We start from the raw sequence: 20,127 nt of genomic DNA, 5'->3' as shown, positions 1-20,127 counted from the left end.
AAATAAGATCCTGAAATGAAGATCTGTTCTGGAGTCAGTAATTTTCATTACTCTTAGAAGCAAAGCAGAGTTTTCACTGATCGAATCTGTGGCTAATGTAAAGCTAAGACATGGTTGGTAAGTTCTCTGAAAGGTAGGATCAACATTTGATGAACAGAATGATTTTAAATGAACAACATGAAAGTCAGCAACTCCCAAGTGCCAAGTAATTTTAGGGAGGAAAAATTCTAAGTCCAAAGATGAGTATCCATGAGGGATCTTAGAAGCAGACTGAGGTTTGTCTGGCAGGAAAGAGCAGAGTTGTGGAGCCCTTAGGCTCCTTGATACTGGATTTCCATGACTTGTTATTTCTGTATGCTCTGGTTTTCCATTTGCTAAACTGGCATGTTACTGCTAAAATTGTGCAGGTTTTCTGAGAAGAGATTTTCTACTTTGAAACAAGCTCAGAAGTTTTAATGTTATTTTGGCCTCTCCATTCCTACTATGTTTTAATTGTGATTCAAATCTTTGGCTTCCTCAGGATGAATCTGAGTTCAGAGACAAGCTAACTCCCATTACTATTTTCATGGAATATCGTCTGGATTACAGAACGGCTGCAGATGCAACAGGATTGCACCCTATCCTCAACCAGTTCACTCCTGCTAACATGAGCAGACAGGTACACTGCTTACAGTCTGTGATGAAAACTCAGAACATGCTTAGGTTCATCCTAGGGAGAAAATCAGTTAGAGTAGTACTGGAAGTGTTAATATTGAAGGCTTGGAGTGTTTCATCCTTTCTCATACTATGCTGCTCTATGTCCATTATGTTTACCCCTGTAGTTCTCTTAAGGTAATAGACATAGTTTTTCTATTTCTGCCCTTTTTACAAATTTTTACACTTGTTTATAAAGAGGATAGTGAAGATGCAACTTAATATGAAGATATTATTCAAAGTATGGAAAGATGGTTAAGGTCTAAGCATTAGTTCTAGAATTGCAGTAGGGCAGGACGAGGCACAGGGCCCCCCTCATATAAAAACTCATTTGTTCTCTTCTGAGACTAATGACATGAAAACATTTCACAACCAGGTATGTAGAATTTTTTTTATGTGGTGGTGAAACAGTATTATTGAAAATGTGTGTTAGAACAGATGAAGGAATTATTATTACAACAGTATGTGTTTGATTTTTGCATAGGCCCATATTCTTCTGGATTGTGGGGATGATAATATCTGCAAACCAAAGCTGGAGGTGTCAGTAGAAAGGTAAATACATGAGAAAAATACTACAAGGAAAAGCAATTTTCCTACTTGAGTTCTAAAATTCAGTAGCTGGTAATACTTTTGTTTGAGGGATGTGTTGAAATAAGTAGGACTCCTCATTGTATACAATCTAAACTCAGGCTTACATGTTTTAAAGAAAACCTGTTCTCTGCTTTATAACCTAATGTCTTTAGCATGTAATATCCCACTCCCACCCCAGCCTCCACTATAAGTAGACCATATTTATTTATTTGCTAAGCTGGACATGTATAGTGAGAATAAACCACTGTTAGCTGCCATTGTAGCTCTGTTCTGTTGTTTAATGTTAGACAGACACATGAAGATGTGATTTCATCCAGCAAGGGGAGGAGTAGGGCTCTGTTGCCACATCTATGAAAGAAAATTGTTGGTATTGGTAATATCTTTTATCAAACCTGGAAAAAAGAAACAAGTTTTAGGTGGTAATTCTTTTCATGAGTCTGGGTTTTTTGTACTTTGTGTGGCCTAAAGCCACTCTTAGTGTATTATCTCATAATCTGTTTTTTCATACATTATAGCATATGCACATTGCATGTAGTTAGGACACTTCACAAGCACTAATTCATGCAAGTACTTCAGGAATGTTTTACATCAATGCAGGTACCTTGATGTTTGCTTGTAGTTGGTGAAATGAAAATACGTTGTTTGGAAAAATAGTCTCTTTGTATCTAGAACCAAAGGTATTGCAGAGGTCTTCACTCTATTCTGTAGTTGAGCCTTCCCTTGAGTTTTGTTATAAATATGTGCTTGTACCTCTGCAAAGTGGGCCTGTAATTCAAAATGTGCACAGGGACTTAGCTGTTCATAATTGTTTGTTCCTTGTGAGAAAAAGGTGTTGGTGTTTTTTTGTTTTACAGGAAAGATTCTTACAAAAGAGCATGTAATGCTTGCTCCATTTGTGATTATAGACATGGGTTTTTTTCTAAAAGTAGCTTAGAGTTCTCCTGACACTCCTGAAGCAAAGGTACTGCCTCCAGATTTCTCCAATGTCTTTGTGAACTCTCAGATTGTCTCGTTTCTCTAAATTCAGCCACTTCAATGCACTTTAAAACCTGAACACAGAACTCATTTTTACACTGTTTTCTTGTAGCGATCAGAAGCAGATCTATATTGGTGATGACAATCCCTTGACCCTCATTGTCAGTGCTCAGAACCAGGGGGAGGGAGCCTATGAAGCAGAACTCTTTGTTGTTGTTCCACCTCAAGCAGATTTCATCGGAGTTGTTCGTAACAACGAGGTAAAATTCCAACTGCTGTTTTTGAGGAGTCATATTTCAGGTGCTGCTGTGAAAATCTATGGTGGTTTCTATTATTTCAGTCTTAGAGCAAAGCACTGAAAAAGTTACCAGTTTTTTCCAAGTTTCTCTTTTTTATAACCTTGAGAAGAGATCTGTCTTGTATCAAAAACATTTGTCTCCTTGGAGACTTCCATACTCACATTTTATTTCATTTTAGTACTTGTCTGTGTTATGGCTGAGAAATTATATTAAAATGAATGCGGCCCATCTAGAACTTCTCTCCAGACTTTCATCCAGGTGTTCAGACATAAAGAATGACATTCCTTAATACTCCTTTCTGGTTTATTGCAGGCTTTAGCCAGACTGTCATGTGCTTTTAAAACAGAGAATCAGACTCGCATGGTAGTTTGTGACCTGGGAAATCCCATGAAAGCAGGAACTAAGGTAAGGTTTGGTCCAACAGGTGTCTGGTAGTTCACCCAGGAGGGCAGGTGGAATTTTCCTTAATCACAGTAGTGTTTGGGCAGGAAGTTTTCTCACAGGAATTTGAGATTAGCTCTAGCTGACATTTAGCTTGCCCACACGTTTGGTTAGTACAGCGGTAGTTGGTTTCAACTTTTCAGCTAAATTAAAGGCTGAAAGGAGTGTTCATGAGTTTTATGATGCAACTCAAAATGAGTCGTTCATTAAATAGTGGAAATTATGGACTTTGGTACCACATGAATTTTTTATATTTATCTGATATGTATTTTTTAGGATATAATCAAGAGCTAGCTCATAACACTTCTTTCTCTTAGTTCATCTCTCTTCTGCCTACTTCTGTCTAGTTGAGACCTCTACAGTTCCACCAAATGTACCTGAAATTGGAAGAATTAAAAAATTATTAGTGGGACCTGGCAGATTTTAAGGTGATATGATATAATAAGTCTTATTTTCTGAGGAAATGAAGCGAAAATCAGTCACAGTTATAACAATTTCATGATGCTTTGCTTCCAAGAGCCATCTTGTAGAGATGAGTAAATGCTAGTTCCAAAGTCTTTTGCAGTCTATCAAGCTGAACTGCACAGATGTTAAAGCAAATATGAATTGACTTAGACCAAACCTTGGGAATTAATTTTGAATTATTGATGTGTTCCCTGCTCTTTAGATTACAATACTTTTTGCAACACCTGGGGAGGCTCAGTTATGTGTAGAAATGGCTGAAGTAAGGGTGGGGAGCATGATGTAACCCTTATTTTGTATTTTAGGGCAGTGATGCCTTGGCTGTAATCTAAGGAGAGGGCAGTACATTTCCAGCCTGGATGAGCTGGACAAGTTTGATTTGCCAGTTCTGTGTGTGTGTACTCTCATGACCACAAGTCTCAAGCAATTTCGTTGTCTAAGAGCATTAGGAAGCTTTTATTGTGTGTTTTATTTTATTGTGCTTCCACTGAACCACAGTGATTTTTCCCCCAGCTCTTAGCTGGCCTGCGTTTCAGTGTGCACCAGCAGTCTGAGATGGACACCTCTGTCAAGTTTGACTTGCAAATCCGAAGGTATGGAAATCTCTGAGTATGTACCTCACCTGGGAGAAGACACACACAGTAAATATCCTGCAAACTACACAGTATCACTCTGGCCTAATTCTCTTGTCTTTGCCTCATAATGGCTTGAAAAATAAACATATTGAATTAGGTTTCCTAAAATACAGGAAAAAATGTAAGAGTATTTGTATGTGCATATTATTGTGCCCTGCTGACACTTGTAGTGCCACAGAATGACTTTGAGTTTATAGCCCTCTTTTAAAACTAATGTTTGAACTCTGAATTCCTTCTGATGTAAAGCCAGAATTTTATGTATTTAGAGTATGAGAGTCTTTTAGGGCAGGCAATGCATGGGGTGGTCTGAGGAGAGGCAACATGCAGTGAACCATCACAAAAGCCAGCGTAAAAGAGCCTGAAAATTAAATGGAACAAAACAGTAGCATTCCTGTTATTATTGGATGAGCACAGCACTGTCATATAAATCTGATATATAAATCTGAATTTATAACTTCTGGAGGTGTTTAAGGTTTGGAGATGTGATCATTAGGAGTATCTTTACCCAGTGCAGTTTTATGTTGCCTTTAATGGACAGTACAAATACAGCTGTTTGGTTTTTTCCCCATGGTGGACCAAAAGTGCCTTTTTATTCCATTTAAAGGGCTTTCTTTTTCTTAATGGAGTGAATAAATTAATCTCATCCACATATGCATTTTTCATCTTCAGGAGTTAGGAAAGTTTAAAGCTGCCATTCTATTTTAATGATAGAGTGGTTTGCCATACCGATCAAAGGCCTTGGCACATTAAATATCTCTTTGCTCTCCCATTGCTGTCTGTTCAGTTTTTCCCCTTCTCCATCAGCTAGTAAGGTGTGCCAATGGCACATGACTCCTGTCTTTGCAGGAAGTGATCTGCTCTGGGGTGTCTGTCATCTTCCTTAGGCTACCAGCAGTCACCTGCTACTGCCACCGGGTCTGAAACAGTCAGTGAGGTTGCTCAAGTCATGCTTCTCTCCTGAGGGAAGAGAAGGGAAGTTCCTGTAGTGTTTTAGGCTTTTTATGGAAGAAAATTCCTTTCATGACCTGTGGATGCATGGAGAGCGAACAGTGGTGCGATGGAACACGGTGATCACAGTTCATAGTGACAGGCATTACCAGGGTATTATCTGGAAGAGGTTTTAAGGATCACACCACTTGGCTTAAACTCACAAAGCTCGATTTCCAAAGCTGGCTTAGTTCCTAGCAGAGCAAGTCTAGTCTCTAAAAGAGTGAGGTATTCACAGGTCAGGAGGAAAACACTGTTGCATGTGTTTGTTGATTACAGCAGCAGTGAAGAACAATTAGAAGACTCAAGAAGGTTTTTGTAAAGGAAATTGTTTGGTTAGGGAGACAGAATAATTAGATGTGTCTAAGGAGGTCAGGATTCTGTTCCCAGCACCACTCTGAGGGGGGAGTGTCCTCTGTATTTTCTTGCGTGACAGCTGTAGAAGAGAGTCAGCATTAACTTTGTGTCCTTCATCCTCTCCCTGCTGAAGCTCCCCCAAACTGTGCAGAGGGTGGGACATCCATGCATTTAGGTGAGAACTTGCTGGAATCTGGTCCTTAGTTTTTAACAAATGTGCTTTCCTATAGTGGCTCAGGAGTCATGCTATGATGTTACATACAATTACTGTGAAGTGTGGAGGGTTTTTTTATTAAATACTTTGCTTATTTCATTTAAGAATTTACCTTTTCTTTTCCCTGCAGTTCCAACCTGTATGACAATCTGAGCCCAGTAGCATATTATCAGGCTGACCTTGCTATTTTAGCAGCTGTTGAAATTAGAGGGTAAGCAATACTATTTTAATAAACATTTTTAATGAGCTTTGCACATTTGCTTCTTTATATTCACTGAACTTCCTTTCAGGTCTGCATAAGTTTTCAAGAAGGCTCAGGGAATTTTTAATCATAAAGACCATATGGTTCTCTCTAGCCAGCCCTTGGACTTTCAGATCTTAAATCATTCTAAATAATTACAAAATTAATTCCAAAAAGGAATATTGTGCCTCCATTACTAGAGATATTTTTTAAAAGAAGAAAATATCACCCCTCGTGTTTGCAGTTCTACATTTCTGCTGGTCACTTTTCTCTTCCACAAACCTGACTGGGGTTTCATCTGAAAACTCCTGAAACCAAAGTTGAAAATCCTATGGAATTTAAGTTTGCAATGTCCTCACTTCTTCAGTCTTAAGCATAGTATTAATGTTGTAATGACTTGGTTAGTCCGTCACCTCTCCTTGCCAGAAATCTATACTTCCCATCCATAAGCTGTACAGTCCTCTTCCTTAACCAGTTAAGTTGGATTCCTGAGTCAAAATTTTAAAAGTTTTCTGCTACATTCATTATTGTAACGAATTTGTTCAGTATCTGAGAGGTGGGGGATTGCATACTGGAAAAGCATGATTGGTATCTTCACTGTTTTCAGGGCATGCTGAATTAGTCTTAGGACTGTACTGCTAAGGTTCTACATCATCAGTATTTCTCATTGTAGTCACAGTATTTCACACTGGTTTTTGGATGACATGTATGTCTCTCATCATCTTTTAACGTAGAGAACAGAACTGAACATTTAATATTCAAACCACTTCTGTTCTTTTGTGTTTTATATAGAGGATGAAGAAGTGGAGATTGTATTTTAAGCATGTTGGGGTTTTTTTTTAGGTGTTCTAGAGAATCACATTTATTGTTTCATACTTGCTAATAACAACTCCTTTGCTCTGCTGTTTAGTGTGTCGTCCCCTGATCACATATTCCTTCCTATTGCCAACTGGCAGCCAAAGGAGAATCCCGAAACAGAAGATGATATTGGGCCTCTAGTTCAGCATATCTATGAGGTGTGGAATTACTACTGATTTCAGTGACATGGTTCTGTGATAAATGAAAATAAATCATTTGGTGTAGCTTTTCTCTGGAGTAAATTATGATTTTTTTTCTTTTATTTTGTCTTGCATGTAAGGAGAGATTTTATGATTTTTTAATGCTGGGCCAAAAACTGGTATATCCAAGATGGGTTGGAATGCCTGCAATTAGTGTAACAGGGGTTGATTACCCACATAACTACACATATTTTATTTTATTGCCTTTTGAAATCTAGGTAAAACATTTGAAGTAATGTGAACTCAGGAAATGGCCCATGGGTGTCAATTATTGTACTCTATCTATTCTGAATCACTACTCTGAAGTCTTTTGCTCTGAAAAAATTTAAGTATTTAAAATTTCCCTAAAAGAATTACCACAGATTTAATCTAGGTTGTTTAATTAAGCAAAACTTACCGAGAGAGCTGTGTGAATAACAATAGTTAAAATTTTTACCACTTTTAGGTAAAGTTTTGATGCTGTTGCCATAAATGGGGGGGGGGTGGGGATGGGGGTGGGGGTAGTGGCAGTACCACATTTGTGGCTCAAATATAAAGTAACTATATGCACATTAATAGAGAAAGCAGAATTATTTTTTTACATCTGTAAATTTTGTTTTCATAATCAGCTGAGAAACAATGGTCCAAGTGCATTCAGCAAGGTGATGATGACTCTGCAGTGGCCTTACAAATATAAAAACAACACGCTCTTGTATATTGTTCAGTATGAAATTGATGGTCCCATGAACTGCACTTCTGACATGGAAATCAACCCACTGAAAATTAAGGTAAGCAGGACTTTCCCTTTGAGTGGAATGAAGGATGTTTGGTTGTTTTGTAAACACTTAAAACAGCCAAATCCCTGAGAATATGAGAAACTGAGATCGTTTTTCATCTGTGGCTGCCCTTTTCCACAGTACATGTCAATGTATATACCAGGTGAAGTAAAAGGTAAACAACAGTTCAAAATTGTCAATTCAAAGATCAGTTTGTCTTGTTTACTTTTATTGTGGGGTTTTCTTCCTATATTTTTTTTTTAACTTCAAGGCTGTTCTGTATGAGTTCTAAGTCCAAAGCAATGGAATTATAATGAATGTGGTCATGAACTAAAACCTAAAACATACCAGATGCTTTTGGACTGTTCATCTAAATTTTCTGGGTTTTGTTTCTTGGAAGAAAATGGTATATTTTTTTTTTACATTGCTAGCTTATTTATCTAGGCCCTCATCCAAAGGTCACAAAAGGCAATAGGGGTAGCTATGACTGCCAGCAAAACATGAGATTTACAGAGCAGAAGAAACTCCTTTTTCCTAGGCTGGACTAGGCAAAGAAACACCAGATAAAACCCAACAAGTTTAATTGAGTGTAGAGAGTTGAATTCTAGGATAGTTTAGAACAAGCAATAAAAATCAGTATGTTAGTTGAAGAAGAATTTGAGCAAAAGAAGGACTGAGGGAAGATATTCAGTGTATAGAACAACAAAGAATACTTGTGTATCTTTGATAACAAAAAGCAGTTTCTGTGAATATATAAATACGAAGTTCCTGTGCTTCTGCTGTACAATTTGCAATGATTTATTTTCAGCCAGAGTCTGAAGAACAGCCAGGATAGAAAGAGAGAAACTTGCAGTTAGGTATTTTCTTGACCTTAACCTTGAAGACTGCAATTATCTAAATCGTTGTTTGGATTCCCTTGGTGTATCCCAGATTTCTGCTCCCAAGGATGATGACAGGAATGAAACACTTGGCAGGGAAGATCACCGTGACCACCACATCAGCCGAAGGGATTTAGCTGCCGTGGAGGGGGATGTGCACACTTTGGTGAGCTCTCAGCACTGAGATGTTGACAATACACCTACAATCCTGTGCAAAGTCCTTAAAAACAAATTTAAGGAAGACTTGTCCTTTCTAAACATGATTGGAAATAATCTGTAATAGGAAATAAGCATATTACCATGTCACTGTCTTTGTAACTGCAAACTGTAAGTAATTATCCACTACTGGGGGTTATTTAATGTATTTTAATAGTTTATGGTGCTTTGCCAGTGTAGGTTTATGGGTAAAGTAATGCCATTAATGACTTTCAAAATATTTTCATACTTGGAATATCCTTCCTATTTTTATACACAGGGCTGTGGAACTGCTGACTGTTTAAAGATTGTCTGTCAAGTTGGCCACCTGGAAAGGGGAAAGAGTGCAATATTGTATTTAAAATCACGCCTTTGGACCCAAACTTTCATGAATGTGAGTGACTCTGAATATTCTGTCACTGTTTCTGAAACATTAAAAGTGATTTTTGTACCCACATGCAATACTAATTTCTTTTTCTTACACAGAAAGAAAATCAGAATCATTCCTACTCTCTCAAATCATCTGCTTCTTTCAGTGTTATAGAGTTCCCTTATAAGAACCTTTCCTTTGAAGATATTCACAATTCTACAGTAGTAAGTAATTTACATCCAGCTTGAGTTATATATGTATATATATATATATATATATATACACAATCACTTCAAAATTAATGCAAAGACAATTATTGTTGAGTAACATTTTTATGGCTTGGTATAATTTTAATTTTATAATTTTTTATTTGTTTCATGTATTTATTTCAGTTGTACACATACTGTTGAAGGTAAAACAGACTGGAGTTGACAATATTTGTGGCTTGAAAGACTTAATTGAAAATGAAAAAAAAATTATAGCGAACAGTCCTAATGTTCCTGTTAATGCCATTGTTGTTAGAGAAATAGTTTCCTTTAAATTAGTTTTCGGCTGTAGTAGCACTTAGAGCTTGAATAATGAACTTCCATTATATTATATGAAGTACTATGTGAGTGTGGAACAAAGGCCATCTGTGCCTCAGGGGGTTTCAAAGGGAAAGGAGATGGGGTGCAAACAGAAGAATGTAGGCCACTTGTTTGGGCTGGCAAATTGAAAGTTTTTGGTAAGCATTATAGGATTAAGAGATCTTAAGGAAAAGGTAGAAAAGGACTGTGATTGTCTTATTTTTGAATATGGTTTCTAATGCCTATTATTAACTGGGGTTTTTTCTCTCCCAAAAAAAGAATGGACTTGATTTTTTGTTTCAGAAAGTACTGCCTTTTGAGATAAAAAAAGGAAAATACCTGAATTTTTTTTCTCTAATTCTAAAATATTTCCAGATTACTACAGTTTTACTGAAAATCATCAAGAATTACAGAAGATATGTTGCCATGTTATCACTGACTGCAAAAAAGCAAACCCAAGCAAAATAACCCCCAACCCCCTGTTATCATTTAATTTTAAAATCCTATTAAGTTTGGGTCAGTGAAGTCTTTATTTCACCAATTAATCTATGACTTTTGACTCATACTGGAGAGAAAAAATAATTTATACTGGATTAAGATTATAATCATGATAGGATAAAGGTATACAAGATTTAAACTGCATGGATGAACTCAGCATGTCACTGTGATGCAAAGTGTGGTTTATCATGTTTTTCTGTTAGGTTGCTACAAATATTACATGGGGCATTCAACCACAGCCCATGCCTGTGCCAGTGTGGGTTATAATTTTGGCCGTCCTAGCAGGGTTACTGCTCCTGGCTGTTCTAGTGTTTGTCATGTACAGGGTAAGTACTGTGTTTGCGGGGTTTTGTATTGTTTGCTTTTCCCTACTAGTGATGTATTATTCATATAGTACCAGCAGTTTGCAGAAATGCCTTGGTCCCCTAATCATCTGAATCAGTTAAGTTTTTGGAACAACTGTAAAAGCTTTTCAGCTTTTTCAGGAAGAAGCTGAATAAAAGAGCAGGTCTGTGATTGTGCTGAGCTCAGTTTAATTTTTCAACTGTTTAATTTTTTTACTGTCTTTGGAGGTCAGAAATGGGGGAAGACAGTAGGAGTGAAAAGACAGCTTAATCAGTTAAGATCTGATCACGAAGGAAAGAGAGAATGTGTGTATGTTTTGCAAATCACAATGCAATGTCCTAATTGTTCTCTGAATCACAGATGGGCTTTTTCAAACGTGTGAGGCCACCTCAGGAAGAACAAGAAAGAGAACAACTGCAACCACATGAGAATGGGGAAGGAACATCAGAAGCTTAAGCAGAGTTTTATCTGTAAGACATTCTGAAAAGTACACTTGCCTACATCTTGTTTACAAATACTGGCTTCCCCCTTAATGAACAAACACTCATGAGTGCAGAGCAGCTGGCCTTGGAAGGCATCAGCTTGTGCAAAACAAGGGCAATACACTTAAATCCTCCCTTCTGTATTACCGCCGTTCCTACTGCCACTAACACATCCGCACTGACCCGTGTGAGAAACTCAAATAAGAGTTGTGCTGGGATTTTGCTTACTGGGACACAGGAAACATCATCTTTTCTGATTCATGTACTGACTCTCCATGAATTGCTACGCAGATTCTGCATTTGCTCTTGGAGCCAACAGCTTCCAGAGGTGCTTGCTGGGTTACATGTTTGGTTTCAGTTGTTTGTGTTGGAGTACACTACATTTCACTGCCTGGCTCTTGAAAGTCAGTTGCACAAAAAAAAAATGAATGTAGCTTATTTTACAGTACTGAAGAATGTTCTTTACCCATTAGCTCTGATGATAATTTTTTCTCCTGCTCAAGAAATAGGAAATATTCAGTGGAATCATTTACATGTGATACCTGTTCTGCACACCTGTTACCCTGCCTGCTCAGTCATCTGTCTTGTGGTTTCCCCCTAGACCTTACAAATACTGTTCTCCAGGTGCTCGGTCTTTTACTGTAGGGTTTGAGCCTACAAACACCAAGTGAGCGATAAAAATCTGGGGCTGATGTGCTTTCTGTGGGACTTGGGGAAAAGATTCAGGGCAAGATCCCAAGACTCTGCTGTGTATTTCCACAGAGCAGGATCCAGGTGTTTCAAAGTTCTTGGCAGTATGGATGCATCCATGTACTGCCAGGGACAAGATGCTGGGCTGTGGCTGCCAACAGACATGTCTGAGAAAACCCGTGATGTCCGCAAGTCAAACCTCCACAGGGTTTGAAGTGAAGGCTGTAAATTACTTGGATTGTATTTTGGTTTCTAGCAAAACACTGGAGGGAACACTGTGTGACAGGTTAAGTGGTGCACTGTAGGGAAGCTGTTAATCCTCACTTTCTCTGGTTGGCCATGCCCAGGTGCAGGATGGAGTGACACAGGGGCTGTTTAAACTAGTGTCTCTGCCAGCCACATCCATGGATCTGGATCATGGATCTAAAGTACACCAGTACTTTAGCCACACTCACACCTCCCTCACCTCCTGCCCTGAGAGAACAGCGAGTCAAATGAAGCAGAGAAGAGCTGGCAGTGCAAAAGGGTTCAAAAAGTAAAGGTTCATTTGGCTTGTTTCATTTCACCCATTCATTGTCTCATTGGCTTGTTGCATTTGATTCATTCATTGTTTCAGTCCCTGCATGTTTCATTGCACAAGACATTTCCTTACACAAGACATTTCATTATGTTCAATACATTTCATTACCAGAAAAGACACTAAGTATTTTGTTTCACTGTTGTTTTTTAAACATACCAAAAGATCAGTGGTTTAAAGCCATCAGTTTACATCACTCTCAGCTTATTTCTCTCACCACTGGTGTAGTAACATGAGGCTTCCGACACTGATTGACACGAGAGCATTTTCTATGAATTTCAGTAGACAAGTAACTGCAAATCAGGAGGTTGTTCAGCTTGCAAACACAGCTAACTGTGCTGCACAGATCCTAGAGTGGACATACTTAAACTATTACTAACGTGCCTTCTATGAGATGTGTTTATTCTCTTTTCCAAAAAGGGAATAAATTACAGTATAAACTCCCTGTATACAGCCAGGCACACAAAGGAAGACTTCTACTGTACTTACAGCAGTGAGATTTCAATATAGACAAGCTCTTAAAGGGGCAAAAGCTCTGGTTTGATTTTGTACCTTGGGGTTTTTGTTCACAGCTGCATCTCCTCCATACATACAGCAGTGCCCACAAAACCCAGAATTTTCTGAAATGAGCAGTTTCAACTCTTATTTCTGCATCCTTTCAGAGATTTAAAATCCACCAATGGCTTTTGTTGTTAAATCCATTCTTACTTGCTGATCCATGACGGCATCCGAGTCCTTAAGGAAGACAACACAGAGTCTGGGGGGACCAGTATGTTCACCAGATATAGGCTTGCATATTTATCCATTTACATGGGTTTGGTTTAGGCAGTTTGTTTAGATAAAATTAGTTTACATGAAAGGGTATAGGGCATAATTCCTCTTTCACTGAATTTTCAAGGTCTTCAGTGTGGCCAATGTTTTATTTTTGTCTTTATTTTTAGTATTGTTACTAGTAATGTAGTAGAGAATCAGGAATCAGGCTTTGATCCTGGCCTCAAAATGTGACTTTGATGGAACAGCATTTTCAGTAACTTACATGGGCTTGTGGTTCACACACTTTGTCAGCTGATTATCTATGTGCAAGAAGATTGGTTTTACCCAGTCTTAATCTTAGTAGGGTAAGAGGTTTAAGAGACTGTCAGACAGATTATAGCTCTAATTCTTACATGTGTGCTTTCATTACATGTACACTCCATGGTGACTTGAAATTTGTTGGACTACTTGCATGTGTAGGCGTTAGTAGATGAAAAAGAGTATTTTAAAAAAGCATGGTCAAGATCCCTCCTGCTCATGTGGATGGGATACCATAGCATTGTTAATGTCAGTGCTAACTGCATCTTAATTTTACTGTGTCAACTGGAAACTCATTTTGCTGATTTTCAGGATAAGAAGGTACATTTTATTGGTACAACTACTGTAGCTATGGAAAGTATCTTCCATTTTTGAAGTTACATAAAGTAAGACTTATTTAAGTGATTTTTATTTCTTACCTTCTGCTGGAGAATGAAAGCAAATAAAAAGATAAAAATAAAAGACCACAGTAGCATATGTAAATGGAGTATAGAGGTTACTTAGTGAGCATAGATGTAACACCTCAGAATTCAATTTAAAGTAACGTTTGTGTTTCAGGGAGATTCCAAGCTGGAAATTTTCCTGAATGGGGGTGCAGGAAACTCTTGATAGCATGTTCTAGATTCAGGAATAAGATTCCAGATTATGTATGCACTTGTGTCAGTATAAATTTCATAATGACTTACAGGCATTGATGTATTCTTACAGCAAGTACTATAGAATGATGTTAAAGCTTTTAAAGAAACTTTAAAAAAGATATTTCAGAATGAAATTAATGCCTTTGATTCAAAATTGCTGTGAATAAGATGCATACTGGGAGCATTTAAAAAATACAAGTACAGCAACAGAAAATTAGTCTTCTTTTGAGAGCTATGTTTCAGAAGCAGATTTTTTTATGACTATAAAATCAGCAGCTGTGTAATTATTTAGACAATAAAAACATTTTAAAAGAGCTATATCTTTTATAATGAAATATGAAATTATTTAAGTACTCCAGTTTGCAATTAATGCAGCATCTCATGATCAATATTGAAAAGTGACTTTTATTACAGAAAGCATATTATCTATATTTGACAATATTTAGAAAATGTAAAGTGAGGAACCTAATATATAGGTTTACATTTGTTTCAAGAAACTATGAAATTGTGGAAATAGCTTTTGTTTAAGCATGATTGTAAAGTCAAATATGGGCTATATTTATCAATGTAATTTGAAATCTTTGAGGAAGTTTGCCAACGTTGTCTGCCAAGTATCAGGTTTTTTCTGTTTTAAGTCTTGATGTACACATTGATCTCTAATTCACATAATGCTTGTGAAAACTTTAGAAAGTTTACTACATGTGCTCTTTCTTTATAAAACATTTATTCCAAGCAAAGGTTTTAAATATTTAGTTGTTTCTAAACTTGTGTCCATGCTTAAATAGTCTTAAAGGGTATTTTAAAAATACTTCAGCTATAATCAGCATGCTCTTGATGATTTGAAGGAATCATGCTGCACTTAGATTCTTGCAGCATTAGGGTTTGCTGTTGGTTACCCTGACAGAGCCCTGCACTATTTTTTCTTACACCCTCCCAGGCAGTCACAGAGCAGCATTATCCTGGTGAAAATCAAGGTAGTTTTTGTCTTTGGTCCAGAGTAACGTGACCCTTTGAATGTGATTGTTTGTGTTCAATGCTGCTGGCTGTTAATGAGTCAGAAAAAAAGTATTTTATTAAAGAAAAACAGGAATCCAAAAAATAAAAAAGTAGTGGCAGAGACCAGATGAGGCTTACAGCAAAGAGATAATTTTGGTTTGTTTCTGGGATGGGCAGAGCTGTTAGTGCTCTGCTGGCAGTGGCCCCTGTCACACTGGATGCCACAGGTGGGATCATGGTTATTGCTGAGCTCTGGTAACCCTCACGGGTGTGAGTGGAATCTGAGCTCTCTGGTACTGAATCTTTAGCCTTGAACCTCCATGTGCAATATAATATGGTCTGACTTGGTTCACTGCTGAGTCCTCTGCCTAGAAGGGCCTAAGAAGGGCCGTGGTGTTTGCTGGCTTAGAGTGGTCAGTATTTGTAAGGACATGAACAGAACCAGCGTGCTCAGTGGAGGTGATGAATTAATGGTTTCGGAAGTCTTTGATCGCCCACATTGGGTGGAGCAGGATGTACCTCCTAAAGTGTGTCCAATACTAACTGGAGTTCTCAAGAACTGCTACCACCTTCTTTAGGTCCGTTGTGGAAGATTTGACTAGAGGCTGTACAAAACTGGGCTTGAGTCTGTAGTACTACTACTGTTTCATGTGATGGTGGTATTTAGGTGTATTTTTTTCCAATGTGTAGAATTTTAACATAACACAGGAAAACTAGCCTGTCATGCAATGACTTCTCCAAATACACTGCATTAAAGGTGAATAACTTGACCCTTGGCTTTTGCAAAGTAATGGAAGATTTAATGTAGCATTTGCATCTTCAAAAAACTTTTACAGGTTTTGCTTTTCTAGTCTGTGAAGGAAACCTGTATTTGCTATGATACAAATGTGCTGAACATGTAATGTTTTGTTTCTTTGTAATGGAATTTTTTGGCCTTTTTTGTGTTTGCTCGTGCATTAAATCAGTAGAGCATTATTTGCACAAGCAAAAAATTAACGTACTAACAAGAGTGCTGCATTTTATGTTTCTTTGTCATGCAGTAAATACTTGCAGCATAAATGGGAATATTTTCAGTTACTAGTTTCAAAGGTCTTCGGTACATTTAAAGAGAGCAATATACATTTAAAGTCACCTTATTTTATATTAAATTATAAATTGTGCAAAAAAATGGGTATTGTGGCCCAGTAATTTTGTACTGATATGAAATATATAGCTATTAAAGCTATGGTTTGCTTTTCAACTCATTCTTTTCATTCTAATGCAAATTTGAGTGTTTTTATTAGGTTGTATTTTTCTATGTATATATACAATTTCAAAATACTATGATTGGGTAAACTGAAAAATGTAAGTTTTGATTTGATTCTGATATTTAGAATTTTGGAATAAAATACCTCTTAATCAACAGGGATTCTGTCGTAGGCTTGTTTTTGGTTTTTTTCTTAGGTGTGTTTTTTTAAATGCATTTAATTCACCAGAAAATGTTTTATAGTATACGTTTGTACTCCACAGTTATGTGCTAAATTCAGAAACATCACATTTACACAATTTTTACATTCTCACCTCAAGTGGCACATGTTAACCTTGAGTCAAAAAATTTTGTAATCACAAGCAAGGAAAAGGATCTAGTCACAGACTATATTCTGCCACCAGAAAACTGCTTTCCAACAGAAATTCCTACGTACCAGAAATAAATATTTTAGATTTTATAGCTGCCACATTGCTGTAGAAAATGGTGACATCTTGACCTTTGGTTAGAAAAATTCTCAGAGAGCTGGAGTTCCTTTTCTTGTTGTAGTATTAGTCTAATTTTATCTCAGCGTTACATTTTTTCTGATTACCAGTCATGCTCACCTGTGTGAGTGGGGTCACAGTAATATTTTGTGGCACAATAAAGGCATCCGTCTGTCTGTTTCATTGATAAAACAAACAGTGAGAAGTAAATGTTAGTGCTTGTGAACACTAGAAAAACTCCAAACCAGGGAGTTCCCTGACTTGCTAGCAGAGAATTTGTTAACCTAAAGAAAATAGTAATAAAGGACATGGAAAAGATGAAAAACTGATATTTGTGGTTTAATTAACAGCTTCACTGATCTCACAGTAGCTGCACCTAATGTGTGTAAGAAACATGACAGCAGCAGTCAGAACATGGCTTTTAACATTTGTTCAATACACCCTGCAGCCAACACAGGCCTAGTTCTTGTTAAATAAGATACCTGCAGCTAGTTAGCAGCACAGCGATCACTGCATCTGCCTAGCAGTTCCAAGTTAATATATTATTATTATTGAGAAATTAGTGCCAGCAGCTGTTTGGTTACAGGAACAAGGCAACAGAGTCATTTTTCAAATTCCCATCTTACGGTATAGCCGCCCCAGATAAAATGATGGTCCTTGTCTTAAGGTAATTTGTATTTGCACAACTCCACTGGAGCTATGCTGCTGTACTTTGACTCCTTGCACACCTGAATGATACTTTATTGTGTGCTTTGATCATTAGTTCGTAAATGAATTGCTAATACATTAAGACTTTATTACATATTAGTACATTAATATTTTTAAATCGCCAGTTCAGCCATTCTCAAGAACATGGTGAACAATTGAAAATACTTTTTCAAAGAATTTATATGAACTTCTTGTCAATATATTGTCTGATATTCATAAAGAATTAGGGTTAGTGCTGTCAGCTGCCCATCTTCTCACAACGTATTTCACAATCACTCTGTTCTGCTGCATCTTTCTGATAAACCTTTTGAAAGTTTGGTGCTGAATTATCACCCCTCTTGACAAACATACAGGACATGCTAAGACTGAGTTTACAGGACACAAAAGCACAACACAGACCTCGAAACTGTGAGAAGCAAAAGAATATTGACAGTAAAATACCCCATTCCTAGTGTTGATAATTTCACATGCAGACCAGGCCTGTGTTGTACTGCTTTTGAGAGAGTTTTGCAGAATCCATATAGATTGACATTTCTGTGTCATTTGTGCACACATTTTCAGCCCTGCCAGAACAGCGGATGCCATGTTCAGTGGTTAATGACAATGGTTGTAATTTGGTTTTAGTTTGAAGAGTGTGTAGCAACCTTTAGAGACTGCAGGAGGTACTGCTGGACACAATTCCTCAAGGAAGCACTCATGTAGACTCATGTAGTTGAAATTAGTTACTACCAGCTTCTATCTCTTCAAAGAAAATTTGTTTAAGAAGACATAATCCTGACTGTGATTATATTTTTGCTGAAATTAATGTTATTATGTACTCTAATTTTTCTTAGTAATTTCTCTAAATGTAGTACAGACAATTAATTTCCACATGTGTGATTCCCCTTTTGGAGGCATTTTCAAGAGAGCTTTTATCACACATTGAATCTTGGGGATTTTTTTCCCCCAGAACTTTATAAATAAATAATTGTGCATACTCACATCATCAGCATTAATTTAAAATGTTCCATCTGCCGAGTTGGTTCAACTATTCATCTCCAAATAATTTATATCCTGTTAAAAGCTCATGCCTACAAACATTTGGAAATGAATGTGTGATCCACCCTTTCTCAATGCTTTTCTCAAATTTGTCAGTCACCAGACAAATCCATGAATGAAGGAAGCTCACAGCAGTAGCAAGTTTTCTGTAGGCCCCTTTCTTCCACCTGAGACCACATACAGTTGCAGGGAATCCAGAATGAATTCAGCCCTAAGAGCGGCTGTGCAGGAACAGCCGCTTTTCCTTTGCAGTGCCCACATAAAAGGTTGAAATAGGAAGCTGGGTGAGAGGATGTTAATTAAGCAAATAGGCACTGAGCATGTCTGCTGAACTAAAAAGAGAATTTGTTTTCTTTATGAGCTGCTGGAGGAGTTTCACATCAAATAAATGATTGGTTTATTTGTATGGCTCTTGTGTTCCTTTGCTTTCTTTCAAGCAAGATCCTGTCAAATGAAATCAGGTTTTCATGGCAAAGATTTTTTTGGTGCTGATGAAAAAAGAGATTGACAATAAAGGAAAGCTTTATTGTGGTTCTGTGAAAGGTTGAGAAGTACCTGCTGAGGAGGATGTGCATTTCCCACTGCAGCATTACCCTGCGAGGAGTGACTGTTCCAAAATGGTGCCAATGAACTATCAGCAGCTGCAATAAAGGCAAATTGTATTTTCTGTGTCAATCCCAAATCTATTTCAAGTCATTGTTAATGGCAGTGAATTAATTACATTGTACTGTATAGAATGGCACTAAGGCATAAGGAAAAATATATTAGATTTTCTTCAGATTTTATAAGAGATATGTTGAAAATATGCACAGTAACCTCTCAGCTCTTCATTTCAGAATGGGGAAATTTACATCCCACTATAGTTTGTAACTCTATTCCTCTGTTTCTGCTTCAATGAAGAAATTTTCTGTGATCTGAAAACTACAGGATTTGGCCTGGTATGTTATAGTGTCTAAAATAAATCTTTTATTTGGTTATCTTTGTTTTATTAAAAGGCAATTCAAGCAATTTTGTACTTTTCAAAGAAGTTTCTATTCACTATTTCAACATACACTGAAAATTTAATATTATCCTGTTCTGTAAGTTCTTACAGTGAATGGGATGTTGGCCTCACTGAAATCACAGCATTGGCACGCTCATGCACCCCAGTGTGAGATCCCTGTGAGGTGATCCCATTGTGTGCTCAGCTCTCAGCCATGCAGGTGGCTGCCTGCTCTGGGTCAGTTTGATTTGTCCAGATGTGCTGCCTTTCCTCAGGTTTTGGGGTTTTTTTCAGCCTTATCTGCTGTGAACAACTGCAGTGGTTTTTCCATTATCTCCGCCTGGGCTGTGTCTGAACATCCAGCTCCCTCAGCCCCTCCTCACCAGGCCTGTGCTCCAGTCACTGTGACAGTCTTCAAAACAGCATTAGTATCTCCTAAAGCTTCGATTCTACACACTGGCATCTCTCTGCCTTATGTACATGTTTACTCCTATTGGCAGTTCCTGATATTAAACAACTGATAAACAATATAGAGAATAAAAATTTTTAGCTGTCCTGAACGTATTTTTTAGACTTAAGGATGCACATAAGTAAAATTGGAATGCATGTACATGTGTGAACGTGAGTCCAGAGAAGGGCAACAGAGCTGGGGAA

At 37.5% G+C, this 20,127-nt stretch overlaps 1 protein-coding gene across 1 annotated transcript in view; it reads left to right on the top strand.

Annotated features, from left to right (window-relative positions):
- The window catches only part of ITGAV (integrin subunit alpha V), a 46,262-nt gene extending 29,840 nt beyond the window's left edge, over positions 1-16,422 (top strand). Inside the window, exons 18-30 of the mRNA XM_010406486.4 lie at positions 521-658; positions 1,178-1,245; positions 2,372-2,519; positions 2,871-2,963; positions 3,975-4,054; positions 5,785-5,865; positions 6,806-6,911; positions 7,562-7,720; positions 8,639-8,752; positions 9,062-9,175; positions 9,268-9,375; positions 10,419-10,541; positions 10,921-16,422. Of these exons, the coding sequence (XP_010404788.2) occupies positions 521-658; positions 1,178-1,245; positions 2,372-2,519; positions 2,871-2,963; positions 3,975-4,054; positions 5,785-5,865; positions 6,806-6,911; positions 7,562-7,720; positions 8,639-8,752; positions 9,062-9,175; positions 9,268-9,375; positions 10,419-10,541; positions 10,921-11,016 (1,428 nt within the window). The 3' untranslated portion in view covers positions 11,017-16,422. The remainder of the gene's footprint in view (positions 1-520; positions 659-1,177; positions 1,246-2,371; positions 2,520-2,870; positions 2,964-3,974; positions 4,055-5,784; positions 5,866-6,805; positions 6,912-7,561; positions 7,721-8,638; positions 8,753-9,061; positions 9,176-9,267; positions 9,376-10,418; positions 10,542-10,920) is intronic.
- The last annotated feature ends 3,705 nt before the right edge of the window (positions 16,423-20,127 follow it).

Source organism: Corvus cornix, chromosome 7 (genome assembly GCF_000738735.6).
Source record: "Corvus cornix cornix isolate S_Up_H32 chromosome 7, ASM73873v5, whole genome shotgun sequence".
Lineage (NCBI taxonomy): Eukaryota > Metazoa > Chordata > Aves > Passeriformes > Corvidae > Corvus > Corvus cornix.
Note: the sequence above shows the minus strand (reverse complement) of the source record. Positions and strands in the feature narration are given on the sequence as shown.